A 22,148-nucleotide genomic window follows, 5' to 3' on the forward strand; every position below is an offset into this window, starting at 1 on the left:
AATCCAATCGGGCGTAGAAGAAGAGGCAGGCCAAAGATTCGCTGGTTGGATGGAGCTGCCAATGACTGCCGTGTTCTAGGGGTACCAAATTGGAAAGCGGCCACACTGGATAGGGACAGGTGGAGGGAGCTGTTGGAGGAGGCCAAGACCTACACCGGGTTGTCGTGCCCCTGATGATGATGATGACTTTTTGTCTCATTTATTTATTGCCAAAGTAATTATTTGTTCACCAATCACGATTGACAGTTTTAATAAGACACTGTTTATTTAGTTAAAAATTATTTAGTAAAAGGCTATTAAAATGATTAATGGAAGGTGTGGGCGGTACTTGGTATCTTTAGCAGTCAGCAACATTACTTCACCGGATACTAATGGTAAGAATAAATAAGATTATGTCGCCACAAATGTGGAGTGGAGATGATATTTTGCTGAGATGCATTAACGATTATCAAATTTAAAAATGATTATTTTCTTCAGGACCTCAAATAACCTGTGAAGTCGTAAGAACCACTGACGATATGGCGTTACAAGTTGAACCTGGGAATGCAGCGGAACTCGAAATCTTAGTCTTAGAGCATCCATTTGAAATCACTTTTCAAAATATTGGTTCAGAAATAGAACTCGATTTCGCTGAGGTTAATAATACTTTGACTATCAAAACTCCAATTTTAGAACAAGCAGAATCATTGCTGAGGCAACCTTCGGACATAAAGATAGCAGAGAACATTGTATCAACACAATCATCCCTGAGATAAAATATAGATTGTGATATGACGATGACTGAACATCTAAGTGGCCCTGAACATTTACTATCTGATATCAGTAGTGACTCTGAAGCTCTGTATCAACCTGAATCGAATCAATCAAGCTCATCAGAAGACTTAGAGGAGTTTGCTATGCAGTCTGACACCCATGGTGACGAACCTACTGAGCAAGTCAATCAAAGAAAACGAAAAGGGCAAAGCAATAATTGTAAAGAGTGGAAGAGGCAAAAAAAACTCTCAACTGCTTAGACTATAGATACATCTCAACTGCTCAACTCAACTCAATCAGCTCAACTGCGATTGCTAGGCAAGTCTTATGCGGGTTTTGAGAAGCATGAAGAGTCCGGCAAGGGCGGCAAGTATAGACAGACGTCTAAAAAAGATTCTATGACCATAGGTCCACGTTGTGGTGGGCATAGTGACATGCTCAAAAGGGTGGGCCAAAAATAGCCTTTAAGTGCGATACAATCAGTGATGAACAACGCAGCTTGCTATTCACAAATTTTTGGAAGAAAACAAAATAATACTACCTACCGTTTAAATAAAAAAATTACTTTTCTAAAAAAAAGTATTCTTTTAAAACTGTTCTTTTTTCTTTTAAGTAGGTATTTACCTGCTCTGTTTTATGCAAATACATAATTAAACTATGATATTTTTAAATAAATCTTTTTAAAAATTATTGTGTGTTATTTTGAATATTAACTTTTAATCTTTTCTTTTAAACATTGAAATCGTTTTTATACAAGTGCCTAATTAAACAGAGATTTATAATAAAAAAAAACTTTTTCATTAGTTTAAGCTTACTTTTTAAACGTTTATGTACAAGTGTATAATAATATGTCTATATTAATATAATATTATATTTTGTTTCATTATAAATACCTAATTTTAGTGTTTTCAATTTAGGTATGTTTGCATAAAAATTGGACTTATGTCAACAAAAGTGGCCAACATTGACGATCAAATAGTTGTATGTCAACCTAACTTTCTTATTATTCATCTTACATCAAAATGATGATAACAGTCTTAAAAGGGAACAAATTCTACTAAGTAAATAAATTTGTGAAAAAAAATCGGTGCATTGGGGTTAAGATGGGATAGTTTTTTGTCTCTCCTGAAAAGTTTGGTATCTTTGACATACGACCTATTGCATTTACCACGACGATATAAGTAGTTAATATATTTTGCAAGATGGAATGCTTATGGATGCGATCACCGACCAACTATTTCATTCAATATTTTTATGTACACAATAATTTTCTAATGATATTATTTGACAAATTGTTGCGTTTGGCAATAGAATATAATACGACTACATATTATTTATATGATAAAAATTCATTTCTAGGTACTAAAATTATACATCAATGGCAGTTAATTTTAAATTAATACCTACTAATATTTTCCTACATACAATATAATACAATAATAATTATGACTAGAAAATAATGGATTTTGAATCCCAATAATGTTAAAATTTACAAATATAATAAACGTCTGTCTAAATATTATGTTTCACTATACAATTTACATAGTTCTGATTATTATAATCGCTTCAGCTGGGTTTCCGCACAACACAACTCGTACCGATGGCTCATTATATAAAGTATCTGCACAGGAATGAGTTTGGTTGTGTTCTTCAGACGCCAAGTTCTAGAACTACAGTATAATGAAATGAATAGAATTTTATTTACCTTTCTCTTATTCTAATTTCTTATTTGACTATACAGTTATATATTTATTACATGTTTGGCTTTGATTTGACAAGTAAAAAATATAATCGAATAATTAAACACTTTCGTACAATATTATCTAAAGACTTAGAGTTATCAAAGTTTGAAATAAAAATCTCATCCCGTCTTAATTTTTATCTTATGATAATGTCACAACTTTGCTGTCCACCGACGGTACTCGGTTTTTATCGATAATCATTATATTATTTTAAAATTAATTGATACATCTTGAATCACAGTAGAAAATATTATGAATACGTGTATTAATTAAGGCGCTAAGTACCAAAAACAGAAAAACTGACATTTTCATAGAAAAGTGTTCTACATACTAACGCCAATAACTTCAACTATGCTCTAAGTGCCTCAAGCGAGTCAAAAAAATACAGCAAAATATTTAAACCTGTCGACGTTATCAGTCCGTTGGCCTGTTTTATTTATAATGGTGTAAATAGCACTACAGTGGTCAATATCATTCAATATAAAATGGCTGACGATGGTGTGTTGACACTTGCGAGTTCCTAATACCTAAAATTATAGAAGCTGCCGGGATTGCTTCTCACTGTAAAACCACATTTTTCAAAAGGTCTGCTTCATGAAATTTTACTGCAATGACTCAGTATTTTGTAACTACAGGCAATACTACTTTTTGGTACTTAGAGCCTTAATTAATACACATATTCTTATGTGTATATAACTATAAGTATAATGTTTATTAATCTATGTTGGTATATAATTAGTTTTATAATGTTTAAATCAATAGTGCTTTGGGTTTTTTAAGGCCGGCCCCAGGCCATTTGATTCATACAAATATCTGTTTTTAATAAGACAAGTTTAGTATAGAACCTTGAACACTTATAGTTCAAAATTTGTTATAATTCGAATTTTTAATGAACTTTTAATCCTATAAAACTCTACCAATATTTTAATATTTCTGCGTTTGTGCTATTTGGAATCTATTAACGTATTTTTTTCCCTAATTTTTCGTGTACCACACATTTTGTAATTCGTAATTCGAATTTTTTCTGCAAATGGCTTGGGACAACTTATAAGACATTAGCTGAACCTCATTATGTAATTCAAATATCTAAGGAGCTTGGTAAATGATGCTGGCTTGCTATTGATCCCACGCAACCAACCATTACAGACCGTACATAACCAAATACACGCATTATCTGAACTCTGAAGATTACTTTGATAAATTAATTAACATAAGAATAAAATAATTATTATACCCACTACATAAAGATGTTGAAGAAAATCTTCCTCCATAGAGTTCAAGGCTAAATGTATGAAAAAGGACTCATGTGGCCCATATTTTTTAATGATTTCGGAGTTAAGTATTATACCCCGTGTACACATGCATTGATTTACAGCTGACAGTACGTATTATCGCGGCCATAACAAGAAAATGTTCATGTAAACATGTATTATCCTGCAGCTGCAAGATTGCATGCATGAATCCAGCATGAATCAAAAAGTTCAGAAGCTTCAGAATTTTTACGCGACAGTAGGGATTTTTTCGATCTGCCTGCGTAGTAGAACAATAATGGCGAATCTGCCGGCAGAGAGAGTGGAGATTGGAGAGACAGTCACGACTTTTACGTTTAAACAGTTTTTGTCACGATTGTTTAAAATACGCACTATCGCTGCCAGTAAATCCATGCATGTGTACAGGCGTTGTTATAGTGAATTAAATCTGTAGATCTATTAATGTATTTGTAAATATTATTTGTTGAAAAATTCCACTTATGACAAACTGCAAACTACAAAATGATGCAGGGTTTTGAATGTGTGAGTGTCGTACGAAAATGAAACATGCACTATGCACGTGCAATTGTGTGCCTAATACACCAATATTAAATGAGCGTCAATGCATACACCGAGAGCAGTTGTCAGTATTCGACGTATGACGTATTCTTGACACGTGTTTAAGTTTATCTCGGATTATTCCTTACTAGAGATCGGCTACCTGCTACTCCTTACCCGTTAGGTATTTCAGTGCCCATTATTTCTGAGCTCCCTGATACAGAGTGTACTCTGCAAAAGTTTGACACATAAGTGACCTAGGGGGACTAATTATATGACAGTGTGGCAAGGAGAGAAAATTGAATTTGTCAGTAGATCCTTCCTACAATATTATATTTGATTCATCTAAATTTCTAATGACAGCAATAAATTATTATTGTTTGACTTAATTAAGGTTATGCAGTAAAAATAAAATGTTCGAATGAACGATTGACAGGTAATAGGTACATCATTATAAACAATCGGTTTTATTTTATTGTATTATAAAATAATATGCAGTTACTTACATCCAATTTATTATTTAATATTTTCTATTTTATTTTCTATCTTTTTTTATTTTATTAATCCAATTTGCAACTAAGTAATAATAAGTTCCTGACACAGTTCTAAAACCTATAGCAGTCACTCATCTGTCCTATCAAGAATCGTCAAAGTCTCCGGGATACTTTTCCTAAGTCCGGCATTATCTCCAGCGCACAACCCGATCCCTCGAATGATCCTCCCGCTCGGATCCGTCTGGCCGAGGGTTATCGTTATGCTCCTGATCTGCGTCAAGTCTTCGTCGCTGAGAGAACATTCTGACACGCTCTCTTCTCTGATCCGCGCTCTGGGCTGCAGAGGTGGAGTCGATGTATGCTTTGTCCTCAAAAGTACAGCGTTAGGAGACGCGGCACTTGGACTTTTAGCACGACTGTGATTGTCATCAGGACCGCAACACTTGTCAGGAACTTTACAGTTTTTATTGTTACCTTTACAACAGTTACCGTTAGGACTTGTCGATTTACAATTTGTAACGCTGGTATTGCTCATTTTGCGATTGTTTTTTTTAGAATTGCTAGAACACTTATTGCCTGAACCTGGACTACAGTTTTTTCCGTTACTGCAACAATTTTCACTCAACGTAGGACTACATTTTTTATTGTTTCTATTTATTAAGCTGGGACTTGGACTTTTAAGAGTTGACATCCTATCGTTTTCAACTTTGTCATCCGAGATAAAAGAACTATACTTCGTAGCACTGTCATTGGCACATGTTTTGCAAGTTTGATTGTTTGAATTGGGACTAGAGTTCTTTGACTTTGAATTCTGAGAGTCGAGAAGCGCCTGCGGACTTAATTCTTCCCACGTGGCCGTTTCAGCAGATATGCAACCCTTCATGGAATGGTTGATGGGTTGTCCTTGTAGAATGAACTGCAGCAACTCATTGCCAGTCTGACAAGACAGAGTGCGGTGCTCTGGTTTTATTTTTCGTTGTAATGTATCATCATCTGTAATGATAAATATTAATTGATTATGTGTCAAATTAGCTTACATGTAAATTGTACGTATTACATTTCACTGTAGCACAGTTCACCGTGAGCTTTCTTATCGGTAAGAGATGACCGCATACTATACGGTCCTCTCTATAACACTGAGATGAAAAATTTCGTGGAACATTGCAGACAATAATGTTTTCAATTTTATTAGATCGTAACCTAACCTAACCCTAACCCTAATAATCCATTTCAAAATTTGTTTGCTGCTGGCTTTCTGTAAACCGACAAGAACCGTGTTTTATTTAGACATGAATTTTATCTCAATACTATCCGACCCAAAGAGGATGGACGGTCTTTAATATACGAACATATATTTCCGATACATCATTTAAAAAATGGTGAAGATTTGCAAGTATAAATTATTGTTCTGTATAAAATTTATTGTTCAGATGAGTTTATCACCCTTACGCTAAATAGAAAAATTAGAGCAAACATTCTTAATCAACATCACAATATTCACCGTCTTTCCAATTAACTGATGACCGATCAGGCCACGAAACACCATGGGGAGGCTTCTGATCGGATCGCCTCTTGACTACAGCTGCTGAATATCCCCCGCTACTTCCTTCATTGGTCAAAGCTGATGCCACACGTGATCCGATGTGGCATCTGATGGATTTAGAAGTAGTGAAGAGGGCTCGGTTGTTCCGCTCGGGCCTAAACACGATGATGTACAACTTCGGCATGAACAGGAAGATCAGTGTGACCATCGCACTCAGGGTCACACACATGCACATGGTGATTATCTGGAAAATATAAGCGATGTTTTAAGTCACGAATGTAACAATTTTGACTGGGTATTGTATAAGACTGTCAAGCATTTTCAACCATTTATTTATCATATTACGCTTTTAACTATGTTGTAATGCTATGCTTGTAACTTGTTGTTGGGTATGGGGGATGTATCTGGAAAAGTGCGACATTTCGCGGATGCCAGAATTTCTTAGCCCCTCTTATTCCCTCCCGCAATAAATAAAAGATTATTGGTTGTGCCAAATTGTTGTAACCGTAATCCTTACTTCACACCTCCCTCAAATCCCAGTATTTTGCCACAAGACCAAGTGACCGGCAGTCACGGGTCCTTATGTGATGCAAATAACATTTAATTAGCTCGAATGACATGCAGCAAGCGGACGTGGGCAAGTTGTTATACTTCACAGTCGCTTCCTATCTACAGTCGCTTCCTATCTACAGGTGACTCAAAAGTTAACTTAAAACATATCTGTTCGACCTTTGTTGCACTAAGTCTGTTACGGCTTGAGTGAACGTCGCATCCTTATCAATCATACAACTCATCATCATTCATCCACCCTCACAAAATATCATCCATAACAGTGTACCGTCAAGTGCTGCGCACCGGGTAACCCAAACAAACAATACCGCGCGAGTGATAGTGCAACCAGATAACGGAGCCGTCATCAACATCATAAAAGATCAGTCTCTGGCATTCTGTTAAATCGCCTCCACCCCTACTAGATCCGGAATCTACATCATCCTTAAAATTACAGTCCACTTGCGAAATGCGCCACCATTATTATGGAGATTGTTTCAAAATCGACCCCTTCTCAAACCATTTCTCTTCAAATGTAGACATAAAGTCGGGGGTCTAGGATCATAAGGGCGAAACTACAAAAATGGCTGTTTTGAGTTAAATATTGCATTGTCTTGCTAGAACGCAGTTCTATTATGTGTACAAAGATGAAACTCGTAAGTATAGTGGTTTGCCAGATATTACTCGGCGTATCTACAAATCCATATGGAATTTTAATGTCATATAGGCGAATATCCTCTTACGCCTGTGTGACTCTGACTTTAATGCCGATTAATCAAGAACACTTCGGTGTAAGCGGCGTTTCGCCTTTATGTCACTGACATAAAGTTTAGTTTATGGAAATTTCGTAATTTTTAGTTTAGCGTAAGTTGTCAATTTGACTTAAGGTGACGCATCAGTGAAACGCCAAATAATTTTCAACTGTACGCGCGACGAAATTTTGGACTCGCTGCCATTCACTGAGAGAATGTTGACCCGGGAACACGTCACTTTGCTGCGTGATGGCGACGGGTCAATTAATTCTAAAATCGTGTAAAGATGACTAAAAACGTTACCCAATTACTTTAAAAAGAAAACATGTCAATGAATATATTATTATTGTTACTAATAGAACAATAAACAGAACATAAAATAGACGTATGTTGGATTTATATGACAATTAATATTTCGTTTGACAGGCGTCATTTTCACCCGCCACCCGCAATCCGCGCATCGCCTAGCGACGATCTTTTTAGACCGTGCCTCAACTAATGCATGGCCTTAAGTAAACGCTTTAATTTATTATTTTTGTATTTTTACAGTGTGAAATTGTTTTTTTTAACAATAAAAACTGTTTTACCATTTATCTCAGTACAGTGTTTTAGTAGTTTCACCCTTATGATCCTAGATCCCCGAAGTAATCAAATAGATACAATACAATTCATCACCTTTGACTCACTGCCGAAGTAAATGGGTACAAACGCCACCCATATAACGCATGTCGTGTACATGGCGAACCCGATGAACTTGGCCTCGTTGAAGTTCTCGGGGACGTTCCTTGTTTTCACAGCGTACAGAGTGCAGAGCGCGATGAGGAAGAAGTCGAAGGCCAGAGGGGCGACAACTCCGAGAGGCGTGGTGTCGCAGGCGAGGATTGCGCGGTCTCGGGTCGGGTACAGGTGGGCAGCTCCGGCTGGTTCTGTCACCAGCATAAACACCGATATTGCCACTTCGATGCCAATCAGGAGGCAGCTGATGATCACCTGAATTGAAGAATTTTAGTTAAAGTTTTTCCAAATGGGTTTGGATAATGTAATTCGTGTCCGGAAATTTGTACGTATGCAGTTTGCCGTCGTGTCCGGAAACTTGTATCGGAAATATATGGCCGTATAATGTTAAAGACCGTCCAACCTCTTTGGGTCGTATAGTACTGACATAAAATTCATGTCTAAATAAAACGCGGTTCTTGTCGGTTTACACTTTACAGGAAGCCAGCAGCAAACAAATTTTGAAAATAACCGATATACTGGATTATTTGTTAGGTTAGGTTAAGTTTACATTCTTGTATTCATAAATTTTGCAAAAATCGGCAATAAAAATTGAATTAATGTTGATATACAATCTAGTGAAATTGCAGACCGTCTAGTGGGTATACGGTCGTCTCTTTTCGATAAGAAAGGTCACAGCGACCGGTGAAATGTTTTACGTGCAATTGACATGTAACCGTTGGCCGTACCACAGTTCACCGAGAGCTGTCGTACCGAAAATAGATGGCCGTATAGTATTGAGATTAGCGCTCAACATGGAAATTTTTCGACCCAGTGCGCTCGATAATTTTCCGAAATTTACATGTAGGTACTTAGTAGGTATATTGTATAAAAATGAGTGTTTGAGAATTTTTGTTATATGGCCCACTTCGCTCAGACGGTTAAATTATTTTTTTCATGAGGCGTAACGATAATTACGAGAATTTCATGAACCGGATCTGCGCTCCGGTCCATTTCGAGCCCTGACTGAGAATATATCAATTCATGTCTAAATAGAACGCTTGAAAATACGTAATAAAACCTACCGGAATGCAATGGTGAAGGGAAAGACAAAAGATGTAGGTAAATAAATTACGTTTTGAATGATTCATAATTTGATTAGAAAATAGGTCCTCGTAAGTATCAAGTCGTAATTATCTTAATGTCTGATAATAATGACAGCGTTATTATCAGATATTTGAAACCAATCAGGTGCACGCTGGGCATAACGCGAAAGGACAAAAAGAGGAATGAGTGGATAAGGAGACAGACAAGGGTTTGAGATGTAATAGAGTTCGCAAAAACCTCAAATGGATATGGGCTGGACACATAGCTCGAAGAAGGGACAATCGTTGGAGAAATTTAGTCATCCGAGAGGTACAAAACGTCCGCAAGGTAGACCTTGGCTTCCGCTGGATCGATGAAATAATGTTCTGCGGAAGTACGTGGCAACGCAATGCACAGGACCGAAAGAATTGGAATCAGCTTGGAGAGGCCTTCATCCAGCAGTGGATAGATTCAGGCTGATGATGATTTCAAATTAATGTTGTTATTGAATTTAATAAAATTGGAACATTAATGTCTGCAATACTTCAAGCATTTTTTGATCTCAATGGTATATGGTCATCTCTTTTCGATATGACAGTTCACGGTGGAGTGTGATACATCCAACTAATGTAATTTTCCTTGAAACGAAGCAGTCGCTTCGTCAAAAAATTCCATTTTTCAAAAACAATTGTTTTTAAGTATAAAAAAACCCTGTAGCATAATTCTATTAGGTGATTAGGTTAGCTTATCACAGAACTAAAGTGTGATTTGAATGAATTTTACATTAAATTACCATGATCGATTCTGAGAGGAATGAACCCCCACAGAGTGGAGGTTGTATCAACAGATTTTTGTTTTGACGAGAAATGGATGTTCGCCACTTTCTCAACCTATTAAGTCTATACATACAATAAAAACAACATGTGAGTTTGCCAGACCCGGGATTCGAATCCGGGACCCACGACAGTATAAGCCGAGATGTTGCCGCTCGGCCTTTGTGGGTGTATAATATGGTGGGTACAATCGACAGGTTGCATGACAACTCGTCTCGCGTTGGTTTGGAAATCAACGTCTTCTGCAACAGCACCTGAGGGGCAAAGCATCGAGAGCGTCAACGGCTTCAAATACCTGGGGGTACACATCACAGGAGATGCCATTTTGCAGAGAGAGCTCGCCATCCGAATGGAAATGGCTGGAGCAACATTTAACTCAATGCGGAGTGTCTGGGATTCAAGATTGTACTCGGTTAAAACCAAATGCCGCCTATTCGACGTTTGCATTCTGACGGTGCTGCTTTACGGTAGCGAATCATGGCACCTTACGAAGGCTCAGAGCAACCGTATACTGAGCTTCGAAAACAGCATTATGATGTTTGCGACGGATACTGGGTGTGCTGTGGTATGACTTTAGGAGCAACAAGGAGATAAGAGAGCTCATCAAGCAGCCTCTCATCATGCTGAGAGTGAAGAGGGGACGTTGGACCTGGCTCGGCCACGTGCTGCGGATGCCAGAAAAGAATTTTAACCTGGATTGCTTGTTCCTAACGTCAACTGTATTTCGGCGTCCTGGAAGGCCGCTAAAGACTACAAAGAGAAAGTATACGGCGGAGCTACGGGATGCTAGTTTGACATGCAACGATGCAAGAAGACTGGCGAGCGACAGGGATTTTTGAAGGTGCCTCGTGGTGTCCATATGCTCTAACTAAGGGGCGGATATGGCCGAAGAAGAAGAAGATCTATATCACAACAAGAAGCTAATAGAAAACTATCGAGCATAATAAATGAGTGGTGCAATTTTTATTATTGGCGACACGCTCAGATGTTTACTAACAGGTTGCTGGTTCGGAACTGACCATCGGCGTTTTTTGTTTGTCGTGTTTTGAATCGACTGTGATTGGTTCTCGTTACACATACATAATTGCTGCATAAAATGCCAAACAATACCTGCGCAGTTCCTGACATAAACCTCGGTTTCCTAGTCGGGAATCGCTTCTTGGATCCCGCCAATATTCTCGCGATTCTGTTGGTCTTCGTTAGCAGGGAAGCATATATCATGGCAAAGCTGACTCCTGGCATGGTCCTGCTGAGGGCGCACGTTGTCGGGCCGGGCCTAGCGAGAATGGGGAAGGTTGCCGCGTGGCTTAGCGTCATCCCGGCCAGGATCAGGTAGCTGAGCTCTCTAGTCGAGGACTTGACGACCGGCGTGTTGTTGTGGCGGACGAAGATGGCGGCCGTCGCTGCAGTAGCGCAGAAACCTAGGCAGGCGAAGCACATTGCGATCACTGCCTGGGTGTCTGACCACTGGACTCGTTCTTCTGCGACCACGGAGCATTCTGAAAGAGAAATTTTTGTTAGGATTATTCTCATTACTCTCACGATTCTCCCGCCATTGCACGTTTTGGTAACATGTTCGAAAATGATACAAATTCAAATTTAAATTTAATTATATTATTTTTTACATACCGTGAACATTACAAATTACAAACTTAAGACGTTCACAACATGACATTTAAAGTAAAGAAAGAGTGTAAAGAAGAAATAAATATATGCAACTGATGCTACCAATTTCTAAGATAGTTAACAGGGACACATAAATCAATACTACCAAGAATGGCAGATATCTGCCTTAATCTCGTTAATCCTTATTGCAACACCTGCGCATTTATTCTATACACAATACTGCTTTCGGCTCGCTACGTCAGCTATCTAGGGTAGGAAAGTATCGAATTATTAACACTTATTGTAACAATTACAATAAGTTAGCCGTCTGAACTATCAAAACTGTCTATCTCACTCTAAAATTTATCACAGCCAAGAGATGAGCTGTTAAAACATAGTACTTATTGAAACAATTACAACTAACCTATTGTAATTGTTACAATAAGTGCTAATACGTAGATACTTTCCTACCCTAGATAGCTGTTGTAGCGGCCGAAAGCAGTCTTGTGTATAGAATAGATGCGCTGGTTCCCAATATTTCACGTACCGTAAGCATAATACCATTTTGAATAGTCAAACAACACTAAAAATAACAATTATAAGATGTATATTTAAACGTGTCTTCTCTCACTTACTTGGTTTGGATGTGAATTAGCAATCATCACATTTTCTTTCACGTTACATTTTTTTGTATTCGTAATTAGACTAGTCTTTTATGTATATCTGTTATAACATCATAATATTTAAAAAGTACCTTACCAGTACAAAATATTTATCATATTTTTAACGGTCTGCAAGTGTAAAAATGTTGGGAAACACTGATTTAGACTGTGCCACTGACGTCCCTAGACAAAATGCCGCCCCTAGGCAGCGCTGAAATGCCGCCTCATTTTTATATAGTATTTTTCATCATCCTTACATGACTCCAATATTTAAGAAATGTGTATGAATACATACTAACAAAATATATATCACTAAATCCAATTTAAATGCCATCTCTACTTCAATAAACAATATTGCGAGTCCACGGTTTCAGATACATTTAAAAATACACCTGACAACTTTCAAAACACGCGAGCTAAGTAAGTACCTATGTCGGTACCTAGCTATAATTCAAAATATAATTCTCAAATCTGCACGTGTCATTGCTGGTCATCAAGGAAGTGACGTCCAAGGACAACAGAAGTAAACTAGTCATCGCGAAACCGACAAAAACAATACAGTCTTGTTAAACCTTTTATGTTGATTCTTAATACATTTTGTCTCCAACCAGTTACTTGATTTTTTTAATCGAAGGATATTTTCGTTATTACGTAAGTACTATGTTTAGGTATCTATTTCTATATAATATACCTAATGATTCTCCTCGATTTGCCGCCCTTCAAGTGACTGCCGCCCTCAAGCGACGCTCAATCTGCCTATCCCCACGGGACGTCACCGGACTGCAGCCCTATGTTCTAACTAGTGATATCATGTCACCCGACGACATGACGTAATTGTGACGTCAGCCAATACACGCTCGAGGCAAGCCGCTCAACACACACTGCTCACCATATATATTATTACGCTGAAACTCCTATTTGTGTATGGGCACAATGAATAACGCCAGCATTTGACTAGCGTTATTTTCTCGATTGCTATTATCACTCCGGTAGTACGTCACAATGATGTCATATGACGTCATGTCGACCGGGCGACTACAACTCGTAAGTTCTAACATAAGGCCCCTGGGCCCCGATTTCCTAACTATCGACTCGTGTGGCACCAGACGACATGGCGTAATTGTGACGTCAGCCAATACACGCTCCAGGCATGCCGCCCGCGCGCAGTGCCCACCGCAGATATTATTACGATGAAACACCTATATGTGTATGGTGACAATGAATAGCGCCGCTGTCGGAGTAGCGTTATATTCTCGACCGCTATTATCACTCCGGTAGTACGTCACAATGATGTCATATGACGTCATGTCGACCGGGCAGCTGGCACTCGCAAGTTCTAACATATGCCTTGTTCGGACTGAGCCAGTGATTTAGTGAAGTAGCGAGTGATTTGGTAAAAAACCGTGTCTGAACAGACAAATTTAGTCCAGTAGTTTAGTAAAATGGTCAGTCAATCCGATCCATTTTATTCTATTATTTCTGGCGAGTAGCGATCCCCACCACCTCTCACTATATACTAAACAAGCCACAAACCAAGTCTGAACAGGCGAGTGCATTAGTTGTCGGCTGCCGTAGGAATGGCACAGCTATATTTATAACATCTATGGGCACAGCGTTGAAACAAAGATTACTACTCGAAAAAACATAACTTATATTATTATTATACTTCAATGCGACAAAAAGTCGCGAACGTGTGTTGATAGATCCGTAGATAAATGGCGATATTTCACAGAAAGCTTGTTGTTATTGAGGATAGGTAAAGAGGTACACATTATCTTATGATTATTATATATATTATATTATTATTATATTCATTTATTATTCCGTTTAGGTACATTGTACACTCAGTATGAAGGATATTATGTCATGTCAGTAGGTAGTGTGGATAATTTGTTGATTAAAACTTTGATAAATAATGGAAATATTTCACAGAAAACTTGTTGTTATTGAAAGTAGGTAAAGACGTAGGTAGGTAGGTACACATTATCGTAGTGTTCATAAGAATAATAATTATAAGTTATATTCATTTATCATCTGTTTATATTTTTTATAGTCAGTAAGGACAATGGAGCATAAAATCAGGGGCGGATCAAGTCAAGCGGACGCCCTGAGCGGTAAAAATTTCGGGGCCCCCAAATTCAAGTTAGGGATTGTTAAAAAAATATTTCTACATTTGGGAATGTGTAAGACATTTCTTTGGCGGTTCGATAGATGTCTGGTGTGGTTTTAATATTGTGCATAAAGTAAGTACCTATTTATTACCTAAACAAACTACAAAAATACATAGGTAAGCATACAAAAATTTATGCAACCACAAAAATATAATAGGTAGGTATCCTATGTAAATTAGTATTCATCATTAGTATCAATAGGAATTTGGAGCATAAATCGATTTAATTCAACAACGCCGTTTTTGCATAGTGTAATTTGAATTATTTTTGAAGTTACGACAGACGGCAGCACTCTCGTGTCGCGCGAATGGTGTCCGTTTGAAATATCCGTCGCTCTCGACGCTCTGTTCATTTTGACGCGTCACTCACTAATGAACTGTGTTCGGACACTTTTCAGTTACTAATTCACTAATTCACTCGCCACTCTACTATATCACTCGCCCAGTCCGTACGGGCCTATGGGCCCCTGTGCTCAGAACTAGAGGGACTCGTATGAACATTTTGTACTAGGTTTATACAAAATTTGATGGCGGTTATCGAACTATGATCTCTTAGTCGTGCATGTGTATACCATCTGAATTCTGGCTTTTGTTTACATAAATGAGAAGAAACATTAAAGTCAGGATTTGAACGGTGTTCTCCCAAATGCCTAACACATAACAGTAGCCACTAGAAACTAGTATATACGACGAAGCTCTTACATGAGTATTTAGATAAATTTTCATAGGTAATAAAAAACATTCTTAAACTGAATTAAGTCTCCGAGCGCCATATTAATTCACAGACATGGGTCACTTTAAACTTTAGTTTGGCGCAAGTTTCCACACGCGGAACTTCGAAATTTAAACTTTCTATGGTCAAGTTCAGTGACGTTACGTGGGGGTAGGCAAGATTGAGCGTCGCTTGGATGCGGCAGTTACTCTAAGGGCGGCAAATTAAGGAGAATTATTAGGTATATATATAAATAGCTACCTAAACTTAGTAAAAACTGAAATATCTTTACATTAAAAAAATCAACTCCGTTGTTGGAATCAAAATGTATTAATTAACATAAAAGGTTTAACAGGACTGTAATTTTTTTTGTCGGGTTCGCGATGTCTAGTTTACTTCCGCTGTGCTTGGACGTCACGTCCTTGATGATCAGCCATGATACGTGCAGATTTGCGAATTATATTTGAATTATAGGTAGGTACATACTTACATAATTAATTTATCCAAATATTTTTGTCAGTCACTCGCGAGTTTGTCAGGTATATTTTTAAATGTATCTGAAACCGTGGACTCGCAATAATGTCTATTGGAGGAGAGATGGCATTTAAATAAGATTTGGTGGTATATTCGTCTCTGTTCTGGCAGAACACACTAACTGGAGAATACTAGTTTTGAGTAATTTGACTTTGAAGGTGTTAAGATGTTTGAAATGGTCTATCATGTGAGTTTATTAAGTAATCGTAAAAAGGATGACTTTAAAATAAAGACTGTTTATTTATTAAGAAGGTTTCCAGACAGTAAAGTTTGAAATAAGGAACATTTTGGTATAATTAACTCAATACGTCATTTTTCGAATTAGTGTCTTCTGCCAGAACAGTGACGATATTTTGTAAGTATGTATCCATACACATTTCTTAGATATTGGAGTCATGAAAGGATGATAAAAAATACGGTATAACAAATGAGGTGGCATTTTGGCGCTGCCTAGGGGCGGCATTTTATCTAGGGACGTCACTGGTCACGTTATTAAGATTAGGGTGCCGGGTAAATAATTTAGTTTCTCACCGGTTTTGTTTTGATTAGGATAGTATCCAAGTGGACAAGGCAGGCAAGTGGTCTCGTTGAAGAGGATCTCGTGCTTTTCGCAGCGGACGCATGCCCAACAGCACCTCTTCTCTTGGCCCCCAGTTTGGAAATTCTGAAAGGGACACATAAGTTTAATGGGACACATATTAAGTCTTACGGGACAAGCAAGTTAAGAAGGACATATTATTTTCAGATGTTATGTTCTTTCTAATGTTTCAAGTAGAGATACATGCCAGTTGCGTATATTATTATTTTACGTCTTACAGACTAAGAGCGGAATGCAGAAACATTTGTCATAACTAAAATTTCCTTAGCAGAAAACACTATGCAGAAACATTGTCCTTAGTTAAGATCATTTCTATTGAAAATAATACCATATTTAAAAATTCTCTTTCCTATAGTTTAGGTAAATTATTTTATAATTGTTAAACGATGACAAAAATTCATATGACAACTGCATTTTATAAATACAATAACTATAAATACATATTAATATTTAATTATAATACTCTTATGTTTCCGTTATAAGTCCATTATACGTGATTCCACAGGCACCGCAAGATATTTTTTTAACATGGTAACACTAGCGTCAAGTGTCATTTTATCATCTGGCATCTTGTATTTCTGCGGGCTGGCGTATACAAGTAAAATAATATTCTTCAAGTACATGATACGAATACCAAACGAATTAACACTATCAATATCCATATTGAGATAAATTGAATACGTGTATTAATTAAGGCTCTAAGTACCAAAAAGTCGTATTGCCTGTAGATACAAAATACCGAGTCATTGCAGTAAAATTTCATGAAGCAGACCTTTTGAAAAATGTGGTTTTACAGTGTGAAGCAATCACGGCAGCTTCTATAATTTTAGGTATTAGGAAGTCGCAAGTGTCAACACACCATCGTCACCCATTTTATATTGAATGAAGTTGACCACTGTAGTGCTATTTACACCATTATAAATAAAACAGGCCAATGGACTAACAACGTCAACAGGTTTAAATATTTTGCTGTATTTTTTTGACTTGCTTGAGGCACTTAGACCATAGCTGAAGTTATTGGCGTTAGTATGTAGAATATTTTTCTATAAAAATGTCAGTTTTTTTGTTTTTGGTACTTAGAGCCTTAATTAATACACGTATTCAATTGTTAAATGAATATGAGTGTATGGACTGTTTTATAGCACGCGAATTTATTTTGACAGCAGCTGTCAGTGGTAAAATGGTAATACGGAAAGAGGCGTGTTCATAACAAAAGTTGTCTATGGTTAAGGATTCCTTAACTCTATACTCAGTAGAGTCTATAGTTAAGTCATCCTTTTCGGCGACTTATCATTAGGATCGAAATCTTAGATTGTGCATGCCGCTCTTACTTCACCATGTTCGATCCTGAGAGGATCATATGGTCTTCCGCAGAGTGGAGATAGTATTAACAGATTTTTGTTTGTACGAGAAATGGATGTTAGCCACTTGCTCAACCTATTAGGTCAATACTCTGACTCTAATCACAAATTAAAAAAAAACAATATGTAGGTATATTTTCCAGACTCAGGTTTGGCACCTGGGACCCACGACATTATATGCCGACGTTTAAGGGCCCACATGCTCAGCGTAGGTCAAAATGGAGCTTTTATGGTATTTATGGTACACGCGCGTTAACATAATATTACTCCCTACTTCATTTATCGTTTGTCAATTTATGGCTACGGCCGTATGTTGTAGCTTAGCCACTGGGAAATGCCAATAGAAATGTCGTATTTCAAAAAATACTACCTTATTCTTAGGTCAATGATTATTATAAAGCAATCATTATTCGTAGGATGTTTATCACATTTGAATGTTCAAAGATATAGCTTATAATCAGTATCTTTAGAATTATCTTCAAATGTGTTAATCGTGTCCATTTTTGAATAATAAAGTGCCTAATTCTTGTCAAATTTGGGATCACAGAGATTATCAATATAATTTTTTATCGTAAATATTACACTATATTAATGTCGAGATAAATTTTACTAATGGTTTTATAAATGCTTTTAAAAATTAATAAATATAAAAAATCTTAACACCACTGCACATGGACGTACTGAAATATGACTATATTCTAAAACATTAGAGCGAGAGATTTAAAAGAATACTATTTTATGTAATAATACTTTATGCAGTCATCAAATATTTAAAATAAATATAAAGGATAAAGGCTTCGAAATTATATAAATATATTATCTACAACGTTTAAGGAATGTCCAGGGTTATGCTATGAAAATACCATAAAAGCTTGATTTTTACCTACACTGAGCATGTGGGCCATTAAGCCATTGTTATTTAACGTCTACTTTGACTATAATAATTTAATTATGAGATTTTATGAAACACGTCGCAAATAGATACTTACATAATTATTGAAACTACAGCGAGAGAAACTAACGACGTTTATAAAAAAATAGTATGGAATGGTTTTTAAAATATATAAGCTTAACTAGTGCCGCGATGTGGTGCATTAAGGTTCAGAATTTTCTACGTAAATACTTCGTCAGTTTTTTTGGGTTAGCCACATAAACACGTTGTCAAGCATCACTATATTATTATAACCGTTTCACACGTAGCAAGTATTATCGCGCGATGATACTTGTGTCGTCGATACGTCGATACGTCGTGCTTGATACGTCGTGCGAGAAATTTTCATAAAAATACATATCAATGAAAAATGGTCACGCGATAATATTCGCTGCGTATGAAATGAACCCGCCTCCGTCAGCGAAAAATTGTACTCGTAGCACGATTTTGTATCGCGCTATAATATTCGCTTCGTGTGAAACAGCAGTAATTGTCAATGTGATACCTATTTTTGTATTGTTTACTCAACACATACCTCTGTTTAACAAACAGTATTTGCTTCTGGTACTAACTATGAAGAGTAACAAATAGATTTTTTTTTTTTACATATAATGAACATTAGATACAAGTTATAAATTCAAAGAGTTCACGACATGACATAAAATAAGTACTTATTAATAATTGAATAAAAATGCAGATCAATGTGAGTTAATAAGTAATAAAATAACAGAAATAAAAGTAAAAGTAAAAGTAGATGGAAGCACACAGAGTGAACTATTGATAGACCCTATCTTAAAAACTTATAAAACAACGTCCACCTAAATTCACACTCACTTACGTGGAATATATCAATATTCGAAGGGATTTCATTAAACATGGTTATTGCTCTCCCAATTGGCATCACTAATGGCAGGTTAGTTCTGCACCTTGGGAGAACAAACAACGGATGCCCTCGATTCCTAAGGTAATTATCAGAGACACAGAGGCCACCACCTCCAAGAATGGCAGAGTTCACATTTACGCCGCGTATAAGTCGGAAATAATATGTAGATCAAGCAGTGGCATGTATAGCTTTTTTATCTCATGAAGTGCAACACACTATTGTTGCGATAGGGATTATGAGAATAGCGTTTGTAAAGGGTGGTGTATTATTATCGATATGGCTCCAATATATCCCTAACCTTACCTTATAGAATCCTGGAAGACATGGCCTGGAGCAAACGGAAGTGGGAGGCTCAGTAGGTCCGCCATATTGCAGAGGGGCCCGGAAGCTTAGTTCACCTTCGCGCCAATCTCCCACATGGACATATTCGTAACTACCGTTGTCCATCAGCTGATAGTTCATTATGTCATATCTACAAATTAAAACAATCAACGTTGAAATATAATATCCTATCATCCTGAATCAATTGACTGCTAGATGAAAACCTTTCCAAGCTAATTCCACACCGCTTGGTCATATGTAAAGGTAAACGTATGGGAACTCAGAAATAATGGGAAATGAAATACCTGACGGGTGTGAAGTAACAGGAAACCGATCTCGAGTGTGGAAGAATATGCGATAAACTTGTCGAGAATACGCTTGTCCTTCATTCTGACAACTGCTCTCGGTTTATGCACTTACCCTCATTCAATATTGGTGTATTTGAAAATTGCAACACACTATTGCACGTCTATAATATGTGGTTCATTTTCGCAGGACACTCACACATTCAAAACCCTGCGTCAAAATGTAGTGTATTGGGGTATAGCCTATCGGAATTCTATTTGTTAATCTGTTCTGTGGTAATCGTACTTCCGTAAAACTGATTCAAAAATCCAGTGACATATGGGTCTACTTTTCGGACGTTTTTTATTTCTTGGGGTACCATTGGATAACTAGTTCTGCCTATGGATTGTCACGACGTGTTGAGCCGATTTGAAGAGCTCTATCGCACTTTCCAAAGTAATACGACTGACAACATTACACAATTTCGAGTCAGTTCTTCAGAATAATGAAAATGGCGAAGATTATTATTCTAGAAATACATCAAGAAACTGAGCTATGCTTTTAAAGTGGGAAAATCCCGGGGAACATAGTCAACAATAAATAGTATTTTTTTAAGTGGAGAAAGCAGTGCTCGCATAGTTATTCACATCATACATATAGGAAGTGCACGGCTGGATGTAATACAGGGCTAAACACATTACAGGCCAGGACCCGAAAATTATATTGACAAAATCCATGAAATTAATATGTGTTTGTCTTATGAGTTTAATTGAATGCTCGATAATTTTCCGAAAATATTTGTATGTATATTTTTTAGTTATATACCCTCCTAGGACGGATAAATACTATAACAGTCTTCGAACTTCTTACATAAATATATACTGAAAATTAGAGAAGACTGTAAGAGGTACTGTTAAAAATTAGAGAGCATTGATGAAGGTACTAGCCACCTAGTTTCAGATTAAGTATATAATTTTATATTTTTCTATCTCATTTTTTTCACGAGACGGAGCGATAGACCGGAGAATTTCACATACCGCAACAAACCGCGCTCCGGTTCATTTCGAGCCCTGCAGCTATTTCAAAATTATGTATTTTCATTGACTGTATGTTAGTACCTATGTAAATATATTATAGTGTACCTACATACAGGTAAGCTTATTTTTCTAATCTGTACTTTTTATAAACCTAATAAAAGTAATCTCTTTAATAAAGTGGATTCAACATGCAGTGACGTCCCTAGACATAATGCCGCCTCTAAAGAGCACGAAAATGCCACCCCTTTTTTTATACAGTATTTTTTTATCATCATTTCATGACTCCAATATCTAAGAAATGTGTTGTATTGATAAATTACTAACAACATATATACCAATCAATTTAATTTAAATGCCATACTTCAATAGACAATATTGCGAGCCTACGGTTTCAGATACATTTAAATATACACCTGACAACTTTCAGAACTCGCGAATAACTGGCAAAAATATTTGGAAAAATTAATAAGGTCAGTATGTACCCACCTTTAATTCAAATATAATTCGCAAATATGCACGTGTCATTGCTAGTCATAAATAATGTGACGCCCAAGGACAACGGAAGTAAACTAGACATCGTTAAACCTTTTATGTCAATTAATACATTTTGTTTCCAACCAGTAGGCTCAATCTTTTTCTAAGTTTAGATACCTTCCTATATACACCTAATGATTCTCCTCGATTTGCCGCGCTTCGAATAACTGCCGCCCCCAATCGATGCTCAATCCGCCTACCCCCACGAGACGTTACTGAGTATACCTATATGTAATTATAT

General features: G+C 36.9%; 1 protein-coding gene across 1 annotated transcript in view; it reads right to left on the reverse strand.

Moving 5' to 3' along the window:
• Positions 1-4,265: 4,265 nt before the first annotated feature.
• LOC147075951 (metabotropic glutamate receptor 1-like) overlaps positions 4,266-22,148 on the reverse strand; it is a 186,056-nt gene continuing 168,173 nt past the window's right edge. The window contains exons 8-13 of the mRNA XM_085942281.1: positions 20,034-20,202; positions 16,489-16,621; positions 11,385-11,773; positions 8,317-8,631; positions 6,299-6,584; positions 4,266-5,790 (exon numbers count right to left, since the gene is read on the reverse strand). Of these exons, the coding sequence (XP_085798407.1) occupies positions 4,925-5,790; positions 6,299-6,584; positions 8,317-8,631; positions 11,385-11,773; positions 16,489-16,621; positions 20,034-20,202 (2,158 nt within the window). The 3' untranslated portion in view covers positions 4,266-4,924. The remainder of the gene's footprint in view (positions 5,791-6,298; positions 6,585-8,316; positions 8,632-11,384; positions 11,774-16,488; positions 16,622-20,033; positions 20,203-22,148) is intronic.

The sequence above is a fragment of the Rhyacophila brunnea genome, unplaced genomic scaffold (genome assembly GCF_057557595.1).
Source record: "Rhyacophila brunnea isolate RB1 unplaced genomic scaffold, BYU_Rbru_1.0 scaffold_14, whole genome shotgun sequence".
NCBI classification, from domain to species: Eukaryota; Metazoa; Arthropoda; class Insecta; order Trichoptera; family Rhyacophilidae; genus Rhyacophila; species Rhyacophila brunnea.